Source organism: Bos grunniens, chromosome 16 (assembly GCF_055505025.1).
Source record: "Bos grunniens cultivar Pamir isolate PY7600 chromosome 16, Bosgru_T2T1.0, whole genome shotgun sequence".
Classification (NCBI taxonomy): Eukaryota; Metazoa; Chordata; class Mammalia; order Artiodactyla; family Bovidae; genus Bos; species Bos grunniens.
The window spans coordinates 65,970,967-65,991,368 of NC_141180.1; the positions used below are offsets into that span (position 1 = coordinate 65,970,967).

At 34.3% G+C, this 20,402-nt stretch overlaps 1 protein-coding gene across 1 annotated transcript in view; it reads right to left on the reverse strand.

Annotated features, from left to right (window-relative positions):
- Positions 1 to 20,402, reverse strand: part of BRINP3 (BMP/retinoic acid inducible neural specific 3) — a 483,960-nt gene that overhangs the window by 459,393 nt on the left and 4,165 nt on the right. Inside the window, exon 2 of the mRNA XM_086342771.1 lies at positions 2,801 to 3,086. Coding sequence (XP_086198897.1) covers positions 2,801 to 3,036 — 236 coding nt within the window. The 5' untranslated portion in view covers positions 3,037 to 3,086. The remainder of the gene's footprint in view (positions 1 to 2,800; positions 3,087 to 20,402) is intronic.

Consider the following 20,402-nt stretch of genomic DNA (forward strand, 5'->3'; position numbering starts at 1 on the left):
TTGCTGGTGGGCCTACTGATTGAGGGTGTTTCGGAACATAATAACTGCCATCACAAGGCTTCCACTTATTAAGGGGCCAAGTGTACTCCTAGTCTGTGCTTCACATGGGGCAAAATTTTTCCAGGCAGAGTCCACTTTCTAAAAGTGAGAACACTTGCTTAAAATGCTTACCCTAAGTTCCATTATCCATCTCTAGCTAAAATATAGCAGAAAATCCAATCTTTAATATTTAACCAAATAACAATTTAAGTGTTAGCAACCTCATTCTAGGTCTTCAATTCAATGATCTTCTCATAAAGTAATCACTTCATATTTTTAACGTAGCTTCAGAATAAAACCTAAAAATATAATACACTTCAATTTAAAAATAAGACTTGATAGTTGACACAAATGCACAGTATCAAGAAAAAAAAAAAAAAACAGTGGTTCCTTTTATTTTAAGTTCTAACTATGATTCTGGCAATGTTCAGTTGTTATGATCTTATTGTTCTATATTTGAGGTGAAAAGAAAAATATGTTACTGGAAAAGAAGATAAAATGAAGACTGACAACTGAAAGAAATTTGACCTAATTATTCATGCTTAATATGTTGTACATTTATAACTAAAGCATTTCAGATATTATGTCAATGCAATAACTTGCAAAAAGAAGATTATGACAGTAATAAGCACTTGTAGATTTTGATCACTTTTCAAAATGATATGGTCCCTTAAAATGATAAATTTAGTGCTTAATAGTGAAAAATACAAATTTTCCACTTATGTGTCTTAAATATTCAGTAATTAAACATTTATGAAACATAAGTCTAAAAATTATTAAGACAAATATTTAAAACAGAGGTAAGAACTAAACAAAGCCAGAAAGCCATTCTAATCTTTGAATTTAGATTCTCAAGTTCTCAAAAATAAGGTCAACTTCACTAGGGAAAACTCATACCCATATAACCCATCTATTATATCAAACAGATAGGTAGACAGCATTCTCTGAAATGAGAGGAAATACTCGACGTGCCAAGGCAAATGGAATCCTCCTGAGTCTACTACACCGTTCATTTTATAGCAACCATCACTGATCATAGCATCATCAGCCATTGTGTCAAAGGTTATATAAGTTGTAGTCTGGTCCAGGCAGAAGGACAGGGACATCTTATTCCATTGTTTATAAATAAACAATTCCCATTTACGTTTATTCAACAACACAACAGTAAAAACATTAAAAGGATGAGGAGTAGAGAGTTACTGAAGGTCTTTATGAATAGAAAAACATGAAGACAACAGGGAATGCATGAACCCTACAAACCAACCCCAAGGCATTGTTTTCTTTATTACCTTTCACTGTGGTGATCCAAAGATTGCCTCTTTCATTCAGCCAAGAACCTCTGTACACATGTCAAGCCATGTTTGCAACTCACAGCCAATCAATCGATAATCCAAAGCTCAACAATCACACACAAGACAAGACCTCAGACCTCCCAACAGAGATGCCATAGATCCTGGAGACATGCTCTGGCATCCGTCTGTTTGAGAGACTGTTAAAAATTTTTCTGCAGAATGCTGAAACAGAACACAGTCTCATTCTCTGAAATGTAATAGCTTCACTCAGTCTGTGAAAGAAATCTGGCTAAACCCACAAAAACATGTAAAAATGATTATAACTGGAATCATAATATATTGACTGCATTTCAGAAAGGAAATCTTTAATATTTGTCATTTCATTTACTAAAGTAGAATGATTCTTTTTTGCAGACTTGTGACAGAGCTCTTGGCTGCCTGGAAGAAAGGGACACACACTCACATAGAGCAAGAATTGCGTGATGCCTTACGGAACATGTTCAGTACCCTCAGTCTCTTCTGTAAATATGCATGATTTATACAGTTCTCAGAATGCTATATGAGAGACTACATACAGACCAGAAGCACAGTGCCCTCTGGTGCGCATATAACATAAAATAAAATATTTATATAACAGGAACTACACAGATACAGACACCAATACAAAATGAAATGTTGCTTCTGCATGCATGCTAAACCAATCACTGGGAATTGTAAACTTCTATCATGAAAAAACAAACCAAACTGATAACCTTCATAAAATGTTCTTTATGGCATAGATCAATGCAATCTAACTCATTCAGGCAACCACTTGGATACCCCTCTACTTAATGGATTCACTGCACTTGTGGGAAGCAAGCAGTCTGACAGATTTAATGTATGACTCCTTTTGTGTAACTTATTTAGATTCAAGCTTAGAAGAGCAGTGAAAGTTAAAGGCCATATATCTCAATCTATTCCTTTTTCTTGGCCCTTGCTCCCAGATCCTATTTATGTGCATTTCCTTTTTATCCCATGGCCATTTCCTCCAGCTTCTGAATGTGCAATTACCTTGCAGGTAAAAAATGATAAGGTGACTCAACTTCTCAGTGATTCGTAGAAGATACCATCTCCATTTAAGCTAAAAAAGGTAACAAAGCATGGTACAAGGTAGAAAGGAAATGCCATTCAAGAAATTCTGATTTAAAATTTTGAGTATTTAAAGCGATAAACCCAGCCTCACAGTGAATTGAAATTTAGTCTAGAATTTGGGAGCGGTACACAAATGGTCACCATTATCCAGTTTTTCTGGAAGAAGTTACATCGACAAGAAATGCTTTGCAATAACCAGAAAACCTTACCGTGGTGAATGGCAAATAATAACCCTTCATATAAACCCTTTTCCATCTGAAACTTGCCCTTAGAGCAACTTACTTATCCACCACCTTCAAGGAAGACATCTCTGCCATTGCTTTCCCTTTGCTTCATACCTGTATATCTTGTATCTTGTGCTAAATCCCTGCCGGCTTCTGTCCACAAAATCTGTGTATTCCTGTGAACGATGGAAGGGTCCCTTATCAGAGAGGAGCCAGTCGAAGGGGCTTGTGGCATGCTGATCCGAAACAGCAGCAACCGCTAAAACCCAGCAATGAAGACTCAGTGCTATCCACTCCCATGGAGCCATCAGAGAGAACAATTCAGCACCAGCTCTGCTTCGCCATATCATGCTTCCACTGGGGACTTAGAGCCTTCATTCTCTTAGCTTTCCCTCAACACCTAGACAAAATACACAGGCAATTAGTTAGCCCCTGGGAGGTTCTTTTCTAGCAGTTAAGGTGCTGAGGTGGAAAATCCTTTTTAAAAAGTCTAATACCATTGTCTTAAATTAGATGATAGCAAAAGTCAATCGTAAGCAGTACACCAAAATGATTTTTTTCCAGAGCTCTTTCATACTTAGGTTGCTTCTCTATTTGTTTGAAAATAAGTCACTGAGTTCCAGCAAACCTTGTCAGGGCAACATCATACAGTGGATCACTAAAGCCCACTGTGAGCAATGATCATCAGAAATTTTCACTCATAATTACTTTTTCAGCAAAAATGTTTTATGACACTGAACAGTTTCAAAAGAAACACTTGATATGTTTATTTAATAAGTTATGTTATAAATTTTAACACTACATGTATTTTATCCTTTACTTCTTTTAGAGATAGGCTTTAAATTAATTAAAATTATACAGGTAGTTATTTCCATAATAAAGATAAACTAAGACGGAATGGAACTGTGGGTCTTAGAATACATAAATAATTTTGTGTGTGTGTTTATGCATCTGCCATTTATCTAGCTCTATATTTAGATAGATGGATGGGTGTGAAGGTGGGTAGGAGTGGGGGTAAGCATGTTTATTCAGATATTTTCCCATTATTCTGATAGGGAAAAACTTTCCTGATTAAACAGAATCATAATTAAATAATTTCTAAGACTCTGAAAGATTTAAATGTGCATCTGTGTGTTATTCAAAAGATAAATAGGCATATTAATAAAATTCATATACACACACAAAAAGATGCATATTATATATAAACTATGAAAATACATACACTAATTTTATAGGCATTCAAAACTAAAGTAACAAGAGGCACCATCCCAGTGTGATTCAGTGTAATGACTTTACACAAAACAACTGATACGATATCTATAGGTTATGCAAAATATTCTACAAATATCTGAATTCAATTTTACTTTCCATCTCACAAAACCTTTTCAATATTATTATTTATAGCACAGAAAACTCTGCAGTAAATAAATTCTGACTAGCAAGAAAGTTTGATTGTGAGCATTTTTGGTCAGTAAAATCTGTTTTAGGGAGCAATCAAAATGCACAGTATTAAGTAAAACATTTTAACTATGATGGTTGCCATATTTCTTTGGTGTTAGGTTAAACTGATTGATAAGCTTAATTTGCTTTTAGTTATAAACCTTTAATTCATAATATAATCCTAAACTATTTCAATATGAAAGATATACAGCAATTTTGCAACTAAAACGTGTCTCAAAACAATGATATGATATGATTGACGTAGGTCATCAGATTCAGTTTCACCCTCTATACAATTATAAGGTCCAATATCCATACACTATCTAATTCACCCCAGTATTATGAGTTGTTCCTGTGGTGAATTTTAAATGTGAGGACTAAAAAATGACCTCATCTGTAAGCAATGTGGGACACCTTACAAGTGACAATATTTTAAAAATGATTTATCATAAGAAAGGACAATATCATATAATAAAATGATTTTGGAATAGGAGTTAAAAGACCCTGAATCCCCATTAATTATTTGTAGAAACATAACATTGTCAAATGATTCAGGTCATAACTGACGGAGAAAATACATTTTTCTTCCATATTGGTTTTATGTGGAAGCTATACCATTTACCTTAAAAACAATATATTTCATTTTTATTCATAAACTAAGAATTATTATTATGTATAATGGTAAGGTATAACACATCAATGACTAACAAATATTTCTTATCTTTGCGAAACAAATTTTATTTTCTTGATCAAATATATTCAAATAAACAACACAATCATTGCTACCAAAAAGTTGTATTTTCTTACCTAAAGTATCTAGAATAGTAGCATGTAGTAAGGACATTAGGAGTGTTTTAAAGCATATTTTACACTGGTACAAAATCATATAATTATATACCATCAAATTAAATCCAACTCTTTAACGTCAAGTACATGATTTTGTTAAGATACAGCATGTTATTAACATAAATGTAGGATATGATTGACCCAGATGGCACTTAAAGTACTATCCTAAAATTCTGTAATTTTTAGTATAATTACCCAGAACAACTGCTTTTAATATTTTCTTTACAAATAGGTTGAATACGTGTCAAGATCTTCATAATTCTTACTTGTAATACACAGAAAGCTGGAAAGATTTTCTTAAATTGTGTACAGGGAAACTGCCTAAAAATGTTAGCATTAGATTTATTTGTGTTTCTTCAACTTCTGATATGTGTACATGTTTCCCTCTTCTCTTTAGAAATGAGTTTTTCTGACAAAACAGTTTATTAGCACATGGGAATAAGAATCCTGCCCAAATTTAAGTAATTTGGAGGATCTATAGAAATCATTATATTTTAAGGTCTTTGGTGGCTCAGCAGTACAGAATCCACCTGCCAATGCAGGAAACACAGGTTCAATCCCCGGTCAGAAAGATCCCCTGGAGAAGGAAATGGCAACCCACTACAGCATTCTTGCCCAGGAATCCCCATGGACAGAGAAGCCTGGCTTGCTAGAGTCCATGAGGTCACAGAGTCGGACACAACTCAGCAACTAAACAACAGCAACAACAATGACCCAAGTACAATACCTAACAGTTCTGTTGAAGTCTTCTTTAAGAAATAACTTTGAAGAGTTACAAAACGAGAAGACAAGTAGAGTTAAAATACATTAACACATTATTATATTTAGGCTTTCAAAAATCCTTAGAACAAGTGACCATTAGGCTCCATATTCATGAACAAAAGGATATCATTTACCTGATTTTTCACAAAAGCAGGTAAATGCACATGTGAATTACCCTTGTACATGAGTACTAATTTTAAAATTATTACTGAATTGTCCTTATTATAATATGATAACTTTGTGAGCTATATTACCAGTGGCAAAAGTAATGAGTAGAATTCCTTTGAGGATATTTGGAAGTCACAAGTAAACAGCTAAACTCAGAGGTACTATTAGGAAAAGAAATCATGAGAAATCATGAAAGTGAAAATTATAAATAATTCATCAATTCCATTCCCTGGAGTGCAGGGATAGTACAAAATGATCTTAAGTTTAATATTCCTGAATAAATGCCTAGTGAGTGAAAGTTGCTCAGGCGTGTCTGACACTTTGTGACCCCAGGGACTAGACAGTCCACGGAATTCTCCAGGCCAGAATACTGGAGTGGGTAGCCATTCCCTTTTCCAGGAGATCTTCCCAATTCAGGGATCGAATCCAGGTCTCCCATATTGCAGGTGGATTCTTTACCAGCTGAGCCACCAGGGAAGCCCAGGCAGATTTCTGTTCTCTTTTTCTTGTTGTTTAGTCACTAAGTCATTCCCAACTTTTCTGCCACCCTATGGCATAAGTGCCTAAGAGAACAATTAAGGAAATAACAATGTCAATGCACAATACTTTACAGAACATGTAAGGGTATATTTTATGAATAATAAAAGAGATTTAGGGTAAAAAATGTATTAAAAACAAAAACATGAATTTATATTAAAAAGTAGTATTGCTCTAGATTTCCTTTTCATAAAATAAAAGAAAGTAAGACTATTGAAATATCATACTATTTAAAAATATATATTTAGTACATGGTCTACTTGTAACAAATTATTTCTCATAAAATAAAATTTAGTGAGAACGTTATCGATTCACACATTATTATTACTTGTAAATACCTAATGGCCTTGAGAATCTACTCAGAAAAAAACACACTAAGACTATATTACATACTTAGTAATATATACCAATACATGTAATACATAATAAATACATAAAATATGATATATATATATACATTTTCTAGTATATTAAACTAGTCTTCCTCACTAACCCTCCATAATCTTATTCCAGGGTAGTGGTGCACAACTTTTACCTAAAATGTGACACCTTATGCATATTTGAAATTCATAGAATACGGAAATGTGTAAAATAAAATATGTTCTATCATATGACAGGTGAATTTCTAATGTAACTGAAATTACAAAGATGAAAAGCAGATTAGGAATCACTGATACAGACTTACTACCCTTTAGAATCATTAGTCAAATCATTGAGGGTCATCATGTAAACCATATTAATTCATTATCCAATATCTAGTTGGTATTCCAATGCTAATGATTCCTATTTATTAAAAAATTAACACTTCATGCTATATGATTGCTTTTACATCTGCATTTAGACCAATTTTTACTAAATGTCTAAAATATTTTCTGAGGGAATAAAATCCACTTGGGACCTTGTGAATGCAAGAAGTTTCATAAATAATTGTGTCAAAGATCTTTCTTTTTTTATTTTGAAAAATGTAAAACGCACAGAAAAGCTAAGAAACTAGTAAATACATATATCCTTCAACTAGATTAACCAATTGTTTATGTTTTACCACATATTCTAGTCAGTATTTCTCTCTTTTTCTATCTCAATCCCTTATAGATTGTTTTGTATGGAACAAAAATCGAAAGAAAATTGCCTAATTTGCCAAGGTCATAGGCCCATTCTTTAAATTTCTCAGTATGAGCAACTACTGCATTGCTCCACAAAGTAACTTCTTAACTTGCGTAATCACTAATATTACATTTGTAAATATACATATTTGAATCATCAAAATAAAGTCTCCAATTCCCAAAGTGATAGCATTCATTTAAAAAGCCACATTCTTCCAAATAATGAAATGTAATATATTATTCTATCAAATATAAACATTTATATTTATACATCAAATATTTTAAAAATATATCAGGTATACAAAGAATAATTATATTATAAAATAAGCATATTTGTATAAAATAGTTCCAAATTCTATTAGTATATAGCATACTATTATCTTGTATGCGTGTGTGCTGAGTCACTTCAGTTGTGTTTGACTCTTTGTGACCCTATGGACTATAGACTGCCAGCCTCCTCTGTCCATGGGCGTCTCTGGGCAAGAATACTGGAGTGGGTTGCCATGTCCTCCTCCAGGGGATCTTTCCGACCAGTGATTGACCCTCATCTCTTATGTGTCTGAATTCGCAGATGGGTTCTCTACCACTAGGGCCACTTCCAAAGCCCCATTATTATCTTATCATATATTATATATTTTTATTATATATTGAAATAAACATTAGCTCTGAATGAAATAAATGCGAGCTCTAAATAACTATTAAATATAACATTGTATAAGTAAATAAGTGATGGAAAAGTTAAAACATATTATAACTGTAAATTTTTAATAGCGTCTCCACATTTAGTCATTATTTATATTCCTACTTAATATAGAAAATAAGCATAAAAGAGTAACTCTTATCCATCATTTACAATGTACAAAACACTCTGCTATGTTGTGAGATGGATGTAAACCCTAGTGGCCACGAAAAATACCACTTCTGTCCTCAGAAGTTCAGAATTAACTGAGGAATGCCGTATGTAAGGCAGGACGCACTGCCCCTAGTCATCTCTGTCAGAAACAGATACCTCTGTCAACTGAAAATCAACATTCTTTCATTTGTTTCTTATTCTGGTGCTTTATCTTACAAACGATATTTCCATTCACTCAGATCTACTTTTCCTTACCGTCCAGTTCCAGAGTTCTAAGAGTTCTTCCTCCTGTTGCGAGGGAAAGGTTGATGACCGAAACTACCTTCCTCTGCCAGGCACAGGGGTAACCACCAGCCTGAGCCTGTCTCTCAAAAGGAAAACACGGGCTGAAAACTAACCAGAAGAATTTCTGAGGGGCTGAAAGGACGGGCATTCCAGCCCACAGGAGGTCTCATAAAACTCACCCAGGAGAGTTCTTGGGAGGGGCTAAAAGGAGGAGGGAGGAGACCACAGGTCCTACTAACCTCCCAGAACCTGTATGAAGTACTACAATAGCTTCATAAATGGTCATCCTAACACTGATGTGACTCTCTCCAATCTGTCTTTTTAACTGCAAAGCTATCTTACTAAAAATAAATAAATAAATTTGAGCTTGCACCACTTTTACTCCCACTCTGTAATCATGAGGTCTTTCCCGGTAATTAGGCAGTAAAGAATCCGCCTGCAATACAGAAGCCGCAGGAGACACAGATTGGATCCCTGGGTGGGAAAGATCCCCTGAAGGAGGGCAAGGCAACCCGCTCTAGGTTTCTGGAGAATCCCCATGGACAGAGGAGCCTGGCAGGCTACAGACCACAGGGTCGCAATGATTTGGACACGACTGAGGCAACTTAGCACACACACACGCCTGTGATCATGATGTTGCCCTCTGGATAATATCCAGACTCTTAAGAAAATTTATAAAACTTCCTTCCTCAGCTTCCCTGGTGTCTCAGTGGTAAAGAATTCACCTGCCAGTGCAGGAGACAAGGGTTCGATCCCTGATTCGGGAAGATCTCACAAGCCTCTGAGCAACAAAGCCCACGCACCACAATTACTGAAGCTTGTGCGCCCTACAGCCTGGGCTCTGCGACAAGAAGCCACCGCAATGAGAAGCTCACAAATCACAACTAGAGAGCGGCCCCTACTCGCTGCAACTAGAGAAACCCATTGTGGCAACAAATATCAAGCACAGCCAAATAAATAATTTTTTTAAGTGTCTTCCCTTGTTTAACTTCATTCAAACCCCATGCCGTGCATATGCCACTACCATTATCAATCAAACACTCAACTCTGTTCCAGCCATAATTTTATTCCACAAATTCTCCTCACTTTCTCCCTATCCTCAGCACCTTTGCTTATGCAGTTTATTTAACCTGAACCATGATTTCGACCTGGACCTCTTCACCTGCCGAAACCCAACCCTATCTCTGAGCTTCAGACTAGGTTGTGACTTCCTCCACAAGGCCTCTGCGTGACCCTTCTAGGTTAACTAGTCATAGTTTATGAAGCCATTACTTCACCTATTATAGCACATCGACACTGCATATTTATCTGTGTAATGTCTATTTGTCTGCATATCTCCCCTGCCCCCAATTAGACTTCGTTTTAGGAGGACAATAATTGTTCCTAGTTTAATGGCAACTGAGTACAGTTAGCAAAGTGTCTGAAATAAAATTGTTTGATAAGTATTGTTTGAGTGAATGAATAAATGATGATTAATTAAGTACTAAATTGAGGTGTAATTAATGTGATACAGATGGCAAGGTTAAGAAAACTTCTTCAATGTGGGGAAAAAAAAGAATGTTTTATGGAGGAGTTTGCAACTGACCTATGCCTCAGGATGGCACTGGCTTTGACAGTTGAGAAAAGAGAGAAATGGAGTTCTGAGGTCATAGTTTCTGTGTTCAGATCATAATCATAAATGACATGTTCAAGCAGTACCAAAGCAAAGCATTCTTAATGTTCAAAAATTGTTAAGAACAAGGATCTGAAAGCACCCTTATTAATTATTAGCTGTAGGTAGACATATAAGGTATTCTCATGATCACACACACAATTGGGGAAAGCTAGGAAACTTTTCATTTATGTTCCATTATTCAAGGTTTCAAAAGATAGACCAAATGAATGAGAGCTCATGGGCAAAGTCAAACACAAATCCTCTTCCCACTAATGAGTGCAGTGTGTCACAGAGTATTGCAACTGCTGAATTTAAAGAATAATAATATAGATACAGCAGTGGAATGGGTTGGCGGCTTGCTTTGGAAGGTAGGGGATGGGGAGAGACTGATGATGAAAATGACATGCTATATTTAATTTCTTCACAACAAAATAAACATATATTAAGATCTTTCGATATGCCATGCATTTTACCAATATTTCCTCCTTTGCCTCCGAGAGGCACAGTGTGGCATGTTTTATTATCACCGTTTACTTATTTAGATGACTGAAGTTCAGGGCGAAAGAACATGCAGCAGTGCAAGGGTTCAAGCACTTCTCTTGAACTTAAACCGAAAACTGTGCTCTCTGTTAGACCACACCACAGCCAAATTAGAACTAATTGCATAGTGAAACTTATTTATTAGGATTTTCGTTGCCACTTAATGAAATGCTTTTGAACAAAATAAAATCTTTAAACGGACAATATAAATAATAAAAATAGAAAATAAAATGAAAATGGGATCCTTTTATCTCAGGCAATTATAAGCAAGTGATCTGAGTAACTACATATTATGAATTTTCATAATATAGGTTTTCATATGATGGCTTTTCAAAGCATGTCTGCTCCATATACTTTAATGTTTTCAATAAAGATTATAGCTTAATCAGCTAAATGTTACTCAGTTTAATATCTTTTAAGATGTACTACTATAAACTAAAAAACAAAAATCAGAAAACTAAGGTTTTCAGAGTGTATGTGTTATTTATTGTTAAAAGTATAATCATGGTCAGATTGATTTAATTTACCTATCTGATCTTCAGAGATATTACAAGATTAATGGTCTGATTACTCAATCTGATTATAAATTGTTTTATAGTATAGTATAACAACAACAAAAAAACACTATCCAACATACATAAAACAGAACTGGTGTCTCAAGATGGGAGACATAATGCCATTTCAGAGGAATGAGATGACTTTAATATTTTGTTGAAATGCAGCCAAAAATTTTTATATAAGGTCAGTTTTATTATGTTCTCAAACATACCAGATAAGGACAAGAATATGAGGATCATTTCAAACAAGTATTATTTGAAAGAACAATAGTGTGAAAACTCAAGACTACAGCTAAAAATATACATATATTTATATATTATAGTTACATTTAGCAAGGAAGATCCCTGGCTATAATAAAAATAATTTTAAACGTATAGCGTTTCATGAACACCAATTAAACTCAAATATTAAATTTGACATATTCAAACATGCATGCATGATATGACACATCATCTTCCGATATGCATGTACATACAAATTACCAACTTTGAATGTTCATGAACTATATGTAGTACATAGTCAAATTTAATAAAAGAATGAGAGTATCATTATTCAGTGATTTATATCATCTCAATAATGATGCATTAATTTATGACTTTAATTCAGTTATAGTTATGATCTATAATTTTAGTCTTCAAATGGCCTAAAATTGCTCTTCCTTAATCTAGACATTGTTTATTTAAAGGTATTGATTTTTAAAAATATTTATTTAGTGACAGACTTTATTTTGGGGGGCTCCAAAATCACTGCAGCCATGAAATAAAAAGACGCTTACTCCTTGGAAGAAAAGTTATGACCAACATAGACTGCATATTAAAAAGCAGAGACATTATTTTGTCAACAACAGTCCATCTATTCAAAGCTTTGGTTTTTCCAGTAGTCATGTATGGATAAAAGAGTTGGACTATAAAGTTGAGCACTGAAGAATTGATGCTTTTGAACTATGGTGTTGGAGAAGACTCTTGAGAGTCCCTTGGACAGCAAGGAGATCCAACCAGTCCATTCTAAAGGAAATCAGTCCTAAATATTCATTGGAAAGACTGATGCTAAAGCTGAAACTCCAATACTCTGGCCACCTGATGCGAACAGCTGACTCATTAGAAAAGATCTTGATGCTGGGAATGATTGAAGGCAGGAGGAGAAGGGGACAACAGAGGATGAGATGGTTGGGTGGCATCGCCAACTCACTGGACATGGCTTTGCACAAGGTCCGGGAGTTGGTGACGGACAGGGAAGCCTGGCGTGCTGCAGTCCGTGGGGTTGCAAAGAGTCAGATATGACTGAGCAACTGAACTGGACTGAACTGAACTGATGCCAAGTCTTAGCTGCAGCATGTGAGACTTTCTACTTTCCTGAGTACAGATCAAACTTGGAATTTCTGCATCACAAGCACTGCCTTAGCCACTGAACCACCAGGGAAATCCCTAAAGGTATTGAATTTTTAAAGAACCCAGTGGAGTAGGTAGGATTTTAAGGAACCCAATATACATAGGTAGGATTTTGCCACTCTCTTTTCCATACTTCACCAGGTGTATAGAGAAGTCATTGCTTTATCTTAGCGCATCTGTTGAAGTAAACAGTAGTATGCTGAAATGGAAAGAAAGTCATTCTGACTCTTAGCTATGCAATTTATTACTGGGTTTATATAGGAATTAAACCAAAATTAAGTTTTTCTTTTTCTTATGAATTGCTAATTCTTGCATTTTTCCCTTAAACAAATTTATAAAAAGTAACACTGATCTTTGAAGCAAAAGAAAAAAAAAAAAGCCATTCAATTCCAGACATCACAAAAATCTGAAGTTCTCCACTCAGAGACGACAGAAACAATGGAAGCGCTGATTTGAATTAGCAATCCTTTTTGAATTGTACAGACAATTGTTTTGGTTGGGTTAATTACTACTTTAAATTCTTTTCAATATGTTTGTTGGAAATTATTAAAATAACTGCATACTGGATGGATTTTCATTTATTAGTCTTCTAAAATTTTACAATGTACTAGTATTATCCTCTTAAACACCTTAGTTTATGACCAAATGAGGAAGGATCTGCTGGCATAGGAACCCGTGGAGCCCCTCATGTCTAACACCTTGCCATGCACATTGTAAGGTTTGGGAACATGTGCTGAACTGAATTCCTTTTTATTTTATTGAAAATATATGAGCTGCTACATTAGGCACTGCTTATACTAGAAAGATATTGTCATTATATTAATATACTATAGTGCATTATTATTGTATTTTCTCACTATTCTTATTCTAAAAAAGTTGAGCTTTCTTGTTTTAAATCACATTGTTAAGACTGGACTTAGAAGTGAATCTTCTTAGTCATTTAACTCTGCTAAACCTGTATTCCAGAGGGCACTTGCCGTTATTTATTTTATTTAGCTGATGGAGCAATACAGTGCCTCTGAATTACAGCTTTAAGTGTTTTCCATCTTAATGAGGGTTAGTATTCCTCTGAGGAGGTTATATTGCAGAGGGAACTAATCTCCTGCTTGATTCTGTCAATACAATCTTGTCTTACCAATAAAGAGGAAGTTAAATGCTACTACCTAATGGTAGAACTGATTAGAAAAAATGAATAGAAAGTGAGTTCCATTCTCTAGTTCTGTCCAGAACATAGGAGACATTATTCTTAAAAGCCCAAATTTCAAGTCACTTGCTTTATCTTTACAGTTTAAATATAAAATATTTTGGTGTTTTGATATAAGCGATCATGGAAAAAAATCTTGGTAAGATTCAGATTGTACTCAATTTTCATTCAAAAGGAAAGCGGTCAGAGACATAAGAATAAAGTTCAAATGGAAGATATTTAGAATAGTATTTTTAGATTAAAAATCTAATTTTAATGTAAAATATGAGGGATGCTTCAGAAACCTTATTATAATTAGTATCTTTGACTACCAAAACTGAGAAACAGAAGACAGTCTAAAATAAAGATTAAAATAATCTATGTACAGGAATGAAGTGGAAATAACAGTACCAGACATCTGGATTTAATATGGTTACTATAACTGGAAACATGGTTCTGCTTTTTCTGGCATGCTCCAATAATAAAAAGCATTCTGGCTTGTGAAGGACAAAGTGCTTCTTGTCAGTAAAAGAATTCTGCCACAAAAATGCAAGTTTATAGGGAATCTGATGAAAAAAGTTAATTGAAAAAAACATACTCTGTGCAAATTCATGCATGTGCAAAGATAATAAACCTTTTGTTCCTGCCTTTATGTACAACAGCCTCAGTTACAGTTTTGCAAAGCTTTAGAAATGCTTTATAAAAATATATATATTTATGGTGAGCCTGAGTAAAAATTGAAAGTATAATCCTAACTTGTTGCTTAGCTAAGGTATCTGAACTACTGTTGATAAAGGCTCAATGATGTATTCTAAGGCTAAAACATAATAAACGGGATGAAGTTCAGAAATCTTGGAGTTTGGTAACCAAATGGACAATAAATCTCTTGCTCTTTAATAAGACTAAAACTTGCTTTGAAGTTAACCAGGCCTAGAAGGTGAAATGAGCTTTTGAATTAGAAGTCTCTATACTGAGAAACACAAATAGAAGTGTATAATCCGAAGTCACCCACACACAAAAATAGTATGTGGAGAAGGCAATGGCAACCTGGAGAAAGCAATGGCACCCCACTCCAGTACTCTTGCCTGGAAAATCCCATGGACAAAGGAGCCTGGTAGGCTGCAGTCCATGGGGTCGCGAAGAGTGGGACACGACTGAGCGACTTCACTTTCACTTTTCACTTTCATGCTTTGGAGAAGGAAATGGCAACCCATTCCAGTGTTCTTGCCTGGAGAATCCCAGGGACGGTGGAGCCTGGCAGGCTGCCGTCTATGGGTCGCACAGAGTCGGACACGAATGAAGTGACTTAGCAGCAGTAGCAGCAAGGAAGTTTCAAAGAAAATTTAATAAAATTATTAAAAAGTTTTTTCAAAGAAATGTATTGTTTTAGCCATAGAAAACTCTTTTAAAATAATAATATTCAGTTTCTTTATATTCATTTGCAAGGAAATGAAAATATTCGACCTCAAACATAAGAGAGGGCTTCCCTAGTCACTCAGTTGGTAAAGAACCTGCCTGTAGTGCAGAAGACCCAGGTTCAATTCCTGGGTTGGGAAGATCCCCTGGAGAAGGAAATGGCAACCCACTCCAGTATTCTTGCCTGAAGAATCTCATGGCCAGAGGAGCCTGGCAGGTGACAGTCCATGGGGTCCCAAGAGTCAGACACAACTTAGCAATAAAACCACCAACAACAACCTAAGACAGTGTGGTTATAAACATTGTCAGTGCACTCCTAAATTTATCTTCTAATTCTGGTTATAGGGATCATTCAACTTACAGGATAATAGTTCCTATAATAGTATAATAATTCCTGAAATGCCTGTAATAATGTAACAATTAATTCCAGTATAAACAACATGAGGCAACGATTTGTGTTATTTGATTCACTAATGTATCTATGCTGTGTGCTGTGCTATGCTTAGTCACTCAGCCGTGTCCAACTCTTTGAGATCCCATGGACTGCAGCCCACCAGGCTCCTCTGTCCATAGGGATTCCCCAGGCAAGAATACTGGAGTGGGTTGCCATGCCCTCCTCCAGGGGATCTTCCCAACCCAGGGATCAAACCAGGTCTCCCATATTGCAGGTGGATTCTTTAGCATCTGAGCCACCAGGGATGCATCTGTACCACCAAGAAAAGAACCGGAAACAGGGGGAGTCCTCAATAAATACAAGATAAAATAAGAAAATTAAATTTGTAAAGTGAATTTTTGCAACGTTAATATGATTTTCCTTTCACTGTAAGTCCTAAAAATCAAAAGGCATAAGCCATTGAAAGTGTTTCCACTAAAAAAAGCTAACATTGAAACAAATGAATCACCACAGACTCAGATGTCAACTAAATCAGTATGACTTTATTTGCAGAACCCTGCTTGTTCTTCCATGTCTCTTTAATAGTTATCCTTTAATATTATAGATAGAAAATACATTTTTTACTGACCTATCTGTAAACTGAGGAATTTGACAACTATCTCTTTCTCTTAAACATAATTATATTTACAATATCAAAATTGGACATGTGTGAAAATACAATGAGTGATCAAGCATTACATTTGCCTTGTGGATTATTTCTAAGCATACTTCAAATAGCAAAAAATAAAAAAATATGCCTCTTAAGCACAAGTGTGTCTTTTCATTGTTATATTCCCAAGCTTTACCCTAGTTCACTCGGTGGATCAGATGTCCATTAAATATTTCTTTAAAAAAAAACAAAAATCACAAAAAGATGTGATCTACAGCAAACAAACCAATCTATCAGCAAGCCGTTAAATCTTTGTCTGCTGTTCTCCAATTTATTCTGAACCAGCATCTAATAGTGTCAGAACGTTTGTGTTGCTCTTGTTTAGTCACTAAGCTGTGTCTAATACTTCTGCGACTCTGTGAACTATAGCCTGCCAGACTCCTCTGTCCATGGGATTTCCCAGGCAAGAATACTGGAGAGGGTTGCCATTCCCTACTCCGATTCAGACCTCTGGGTACTTCTAATTAAAGAATGAGTCTTCGGCAATGGACTTTTGCTTATCCAGTTTGCCAGAGATGCTGGGATGGTCTATGTTTGCATTGGTAACTATCCTTACAGTGCCTGGCGTTGGCAATATATTCTAGCTTGTGTAACTAAACTTTTTTCTAAATATGAACACCTGCTTTCCCCATCATTGCCCAACACAGAATTGTGAAAACATTTGGTATTTTCAAGGACCACTCTTGGCAATAAATTACTTTAACTGCTAAAATAGCTCAAACTGTCTCCACATTCAGGGAGATATAAAGAACTTAAGATACTAAGTTTAAAACGAAAAGTAAAGTAAATCTATTTTTAAAGGAAATCTAGATTATTAAAAAGTTTTTATATAAGAAGAGTCAGGCAGGTTTTGAAGAATTTTATAAGAAAGAATAAATGGGGCATTACTGTATCAGATACAGAGAAACTTGAATATAAGCTAATACCTAGCATGTCATGTACATACTAGAGGTAATTTTAAGTCTTCATTGAATTTGTTACAATATTGCCTCTTTTTTTATGTTTTGTTTTTTTGGCCACCAGGCATGTGGGATACTAGCTCCCTGACCAGAGATGGAATCCACATCCACTGCATTGGAAGGTGAAGTCTTAACCACTCCCAATAATTTTTAAAATCATACTGTCTGAACTGGCCAAGAATACCTTCTAAATAATAAACATAGGAATCAATATTGCAGGACTTATCTGAAACCAAAATCTGGTAATAGAAAAAAATTTAATAAATAGTTAATAACTGTCCAGTTTCAATGCTGAGCAAATACATTGTTATCTTCAGCTCAGACCTTTGCAAATCTATATTTAAAAGACAGTAAAGTCAGTCAAATTGTTATCATTTTTGTGATGAAAGAATCATGTGACCCTAGACTAAACTTTGGTTTACCTTACTGATTCAATGTTACTGATGAGAAAGAAATATATTTAATAGTTAATCACAGTTTATGTTGGAGTTGCTGTTTTTACTCTAAATCAGAATTGATTTCCTTAAAGAGACACTGTCAAGGATAGGTTGAAATAGTTCTAATGACATGAGTGATCTTTCATATCTTCCTGGCCTACCTTCATAGATTGTAATTTGTTGTTTTGTCTTTTAAATTGGTTAAAGAAGAGACGTGTTTAAATGTTCGCATTTCATGGATGGATGGAAGAGACATAAGAAAACCTGTTAGAGTTCACTCTAAGAGGAAACATGGATGCTGCAAGTTATTTTTCACCACAGTTATGTCACTATTCAAACATAATTGGTGTTACTCTTTTAGCTGAAGTATAAAGAAAACTATACATTTAAAATAATCTGCCCTTGATCTACAAGTTCCCAAATAAGCAGACAAGGTGTTGCAAAAATGTATATGTTTGGGAGTAGCAATGTAAGACTAGAAGTTCCACTCAGAGGTGAGAAGATGCTGAAAATAAGTACTTTAGTCAAAAAAGAGGCTTCAAGAATAACTTTGTGCTTCTTAAGAAATTACTCAGGATTGTTTTTCTTAGCTATGAATTTTAAGTTTAAATTCACAGTGAAGACTGGATTCATTTCTCTCAGTTCACATTTCAAAAAAAAAAAAAAGTGTTGTTTTTGAGTGATTGGGAAAATTTAAAAAGTGGAACAGAGTATAACTTACAAATCAAAAAAATGCACATCCTATGAAAAATTGCTTACTCAAGACAGGTTTTGAACTCAAATTAACAAGTTGGTTAAAAAGCTCATTAGGAGTGAAATTAGTAATAAGAAACAGAAAATATACTTTCTAATCTGTCGCTGTTGTTAAACGATCATTGGCAATTCATTTTTATTCTAGACTATTCAATTTTGGAAACTCTAGTCTTATTCCACATTATTTGATGTATAATCTTGAAAATATTTTATCACATGTATATAATGTATTGAAACTTTGTATTCTGGTGACAGGCCTGAATGAATAATTAGAAATTCTCATAGTAAATTCAAGTAAAACCACTCAATTTAAATGTTTTGAGTAAGCTAGACTTGGTCTGTATATTAATATATTTGATGTTATATAAGAAAATGTTGAGAAAAGTATCAGTTAATTATCATAAAGGAGCATTTTTTTTTACAACTCTAGCGTGTGCTTTATTCAATCTTTAATGATTTTCTTGTGAATAATTAGATTTTGTTCATTACTATTTGAGGTATTCACTTCTGAAAAAGACTATTCCACCATCTCTGTACATACATTTACGGGGCTGATTTTTTAAAACCATTAGAAATATTGCCACACAAAGATAGGAAAGCCAGTTAAATATATTATCTATCTCAGAAACTCAGTGATTGAATTAACTTTTGTTCTATATTTACTTTGGCTACCTCAGAAGGCACTTCTATACACAGTATTAAATTGCATAACTAAAAGCAGTTACAAATCCTTGTATCTTAAAAGTACATCCATATCAAAGATATTACAAATTACAAAGGACTCATGATAAGCAACCTGCATAAATATGCGATTTCGTATTTTGATACTTGAGTGAACACATTTAAATTTACTCCTTGATTTGATCACTTTCCTAAAACGGCTTCTTTTCAAGAACATCATTTGAAATGTTTTAAAGATCATGTATTTAAGTTGTGAGAGTGTTTAATGAAACTATGAAGTAGTGAGTCACTATTTGACACTTAAAAACTAAAATGCATGCTTACTCAATTCTGGTCTTCCCAAGGCTAGATTGTTTTTTAATGGTGCAATATTCTAGAGATAGCTTTTAAAATTAACAAAATGCAAGACTCCAGAAAAGTTAATAAAAAAAAGCTCAGTCCTGATGAGGTTGGCTGATACTCACAGAAATCAGGAAGAAAAAGTCTAACTATAAGCATTCTTTCACAATAAATCTATAATGGAATTTAAATGAAACACACCATTATGAAACAATAATTCTTCTGTAGCAGAGAACTACAATACATTTGAAAGTAATGTTAACATATTTATTAATTTAATCAATAAATATGTATTTTATAGATTTAATTTGCTGGAACTGTAGCATGGTAGTTTCTTTATTAGCTATTGAAACAAATTTGTTATGCCTGTGGTGCTTTTAAAGTCATCCACATCTGAGAAAATTAGGGTTTATGCAGTAATACAAATGCTCCTAAAATATAAGTTAATATAGGTTACATTGAGGAAAACTACCATTTGTAACTCTAAACTTAAAAAATTAAAAATGTGAGAAATTATAAATTGTAAGAAATAACAGTGAATATGGAAGAAAGATTCTATAAGATTCCTAATTATTAGATTGCATGTCATATTTTCACATCTGAATTAATGCTTTCTTGGTTAAAAATAAACAATTAAAATTTAACACAATTATTTATGTTAAGATAAAATAAAATCTACTCAGCTCACTGAAAGTATATTAGTTATATCTT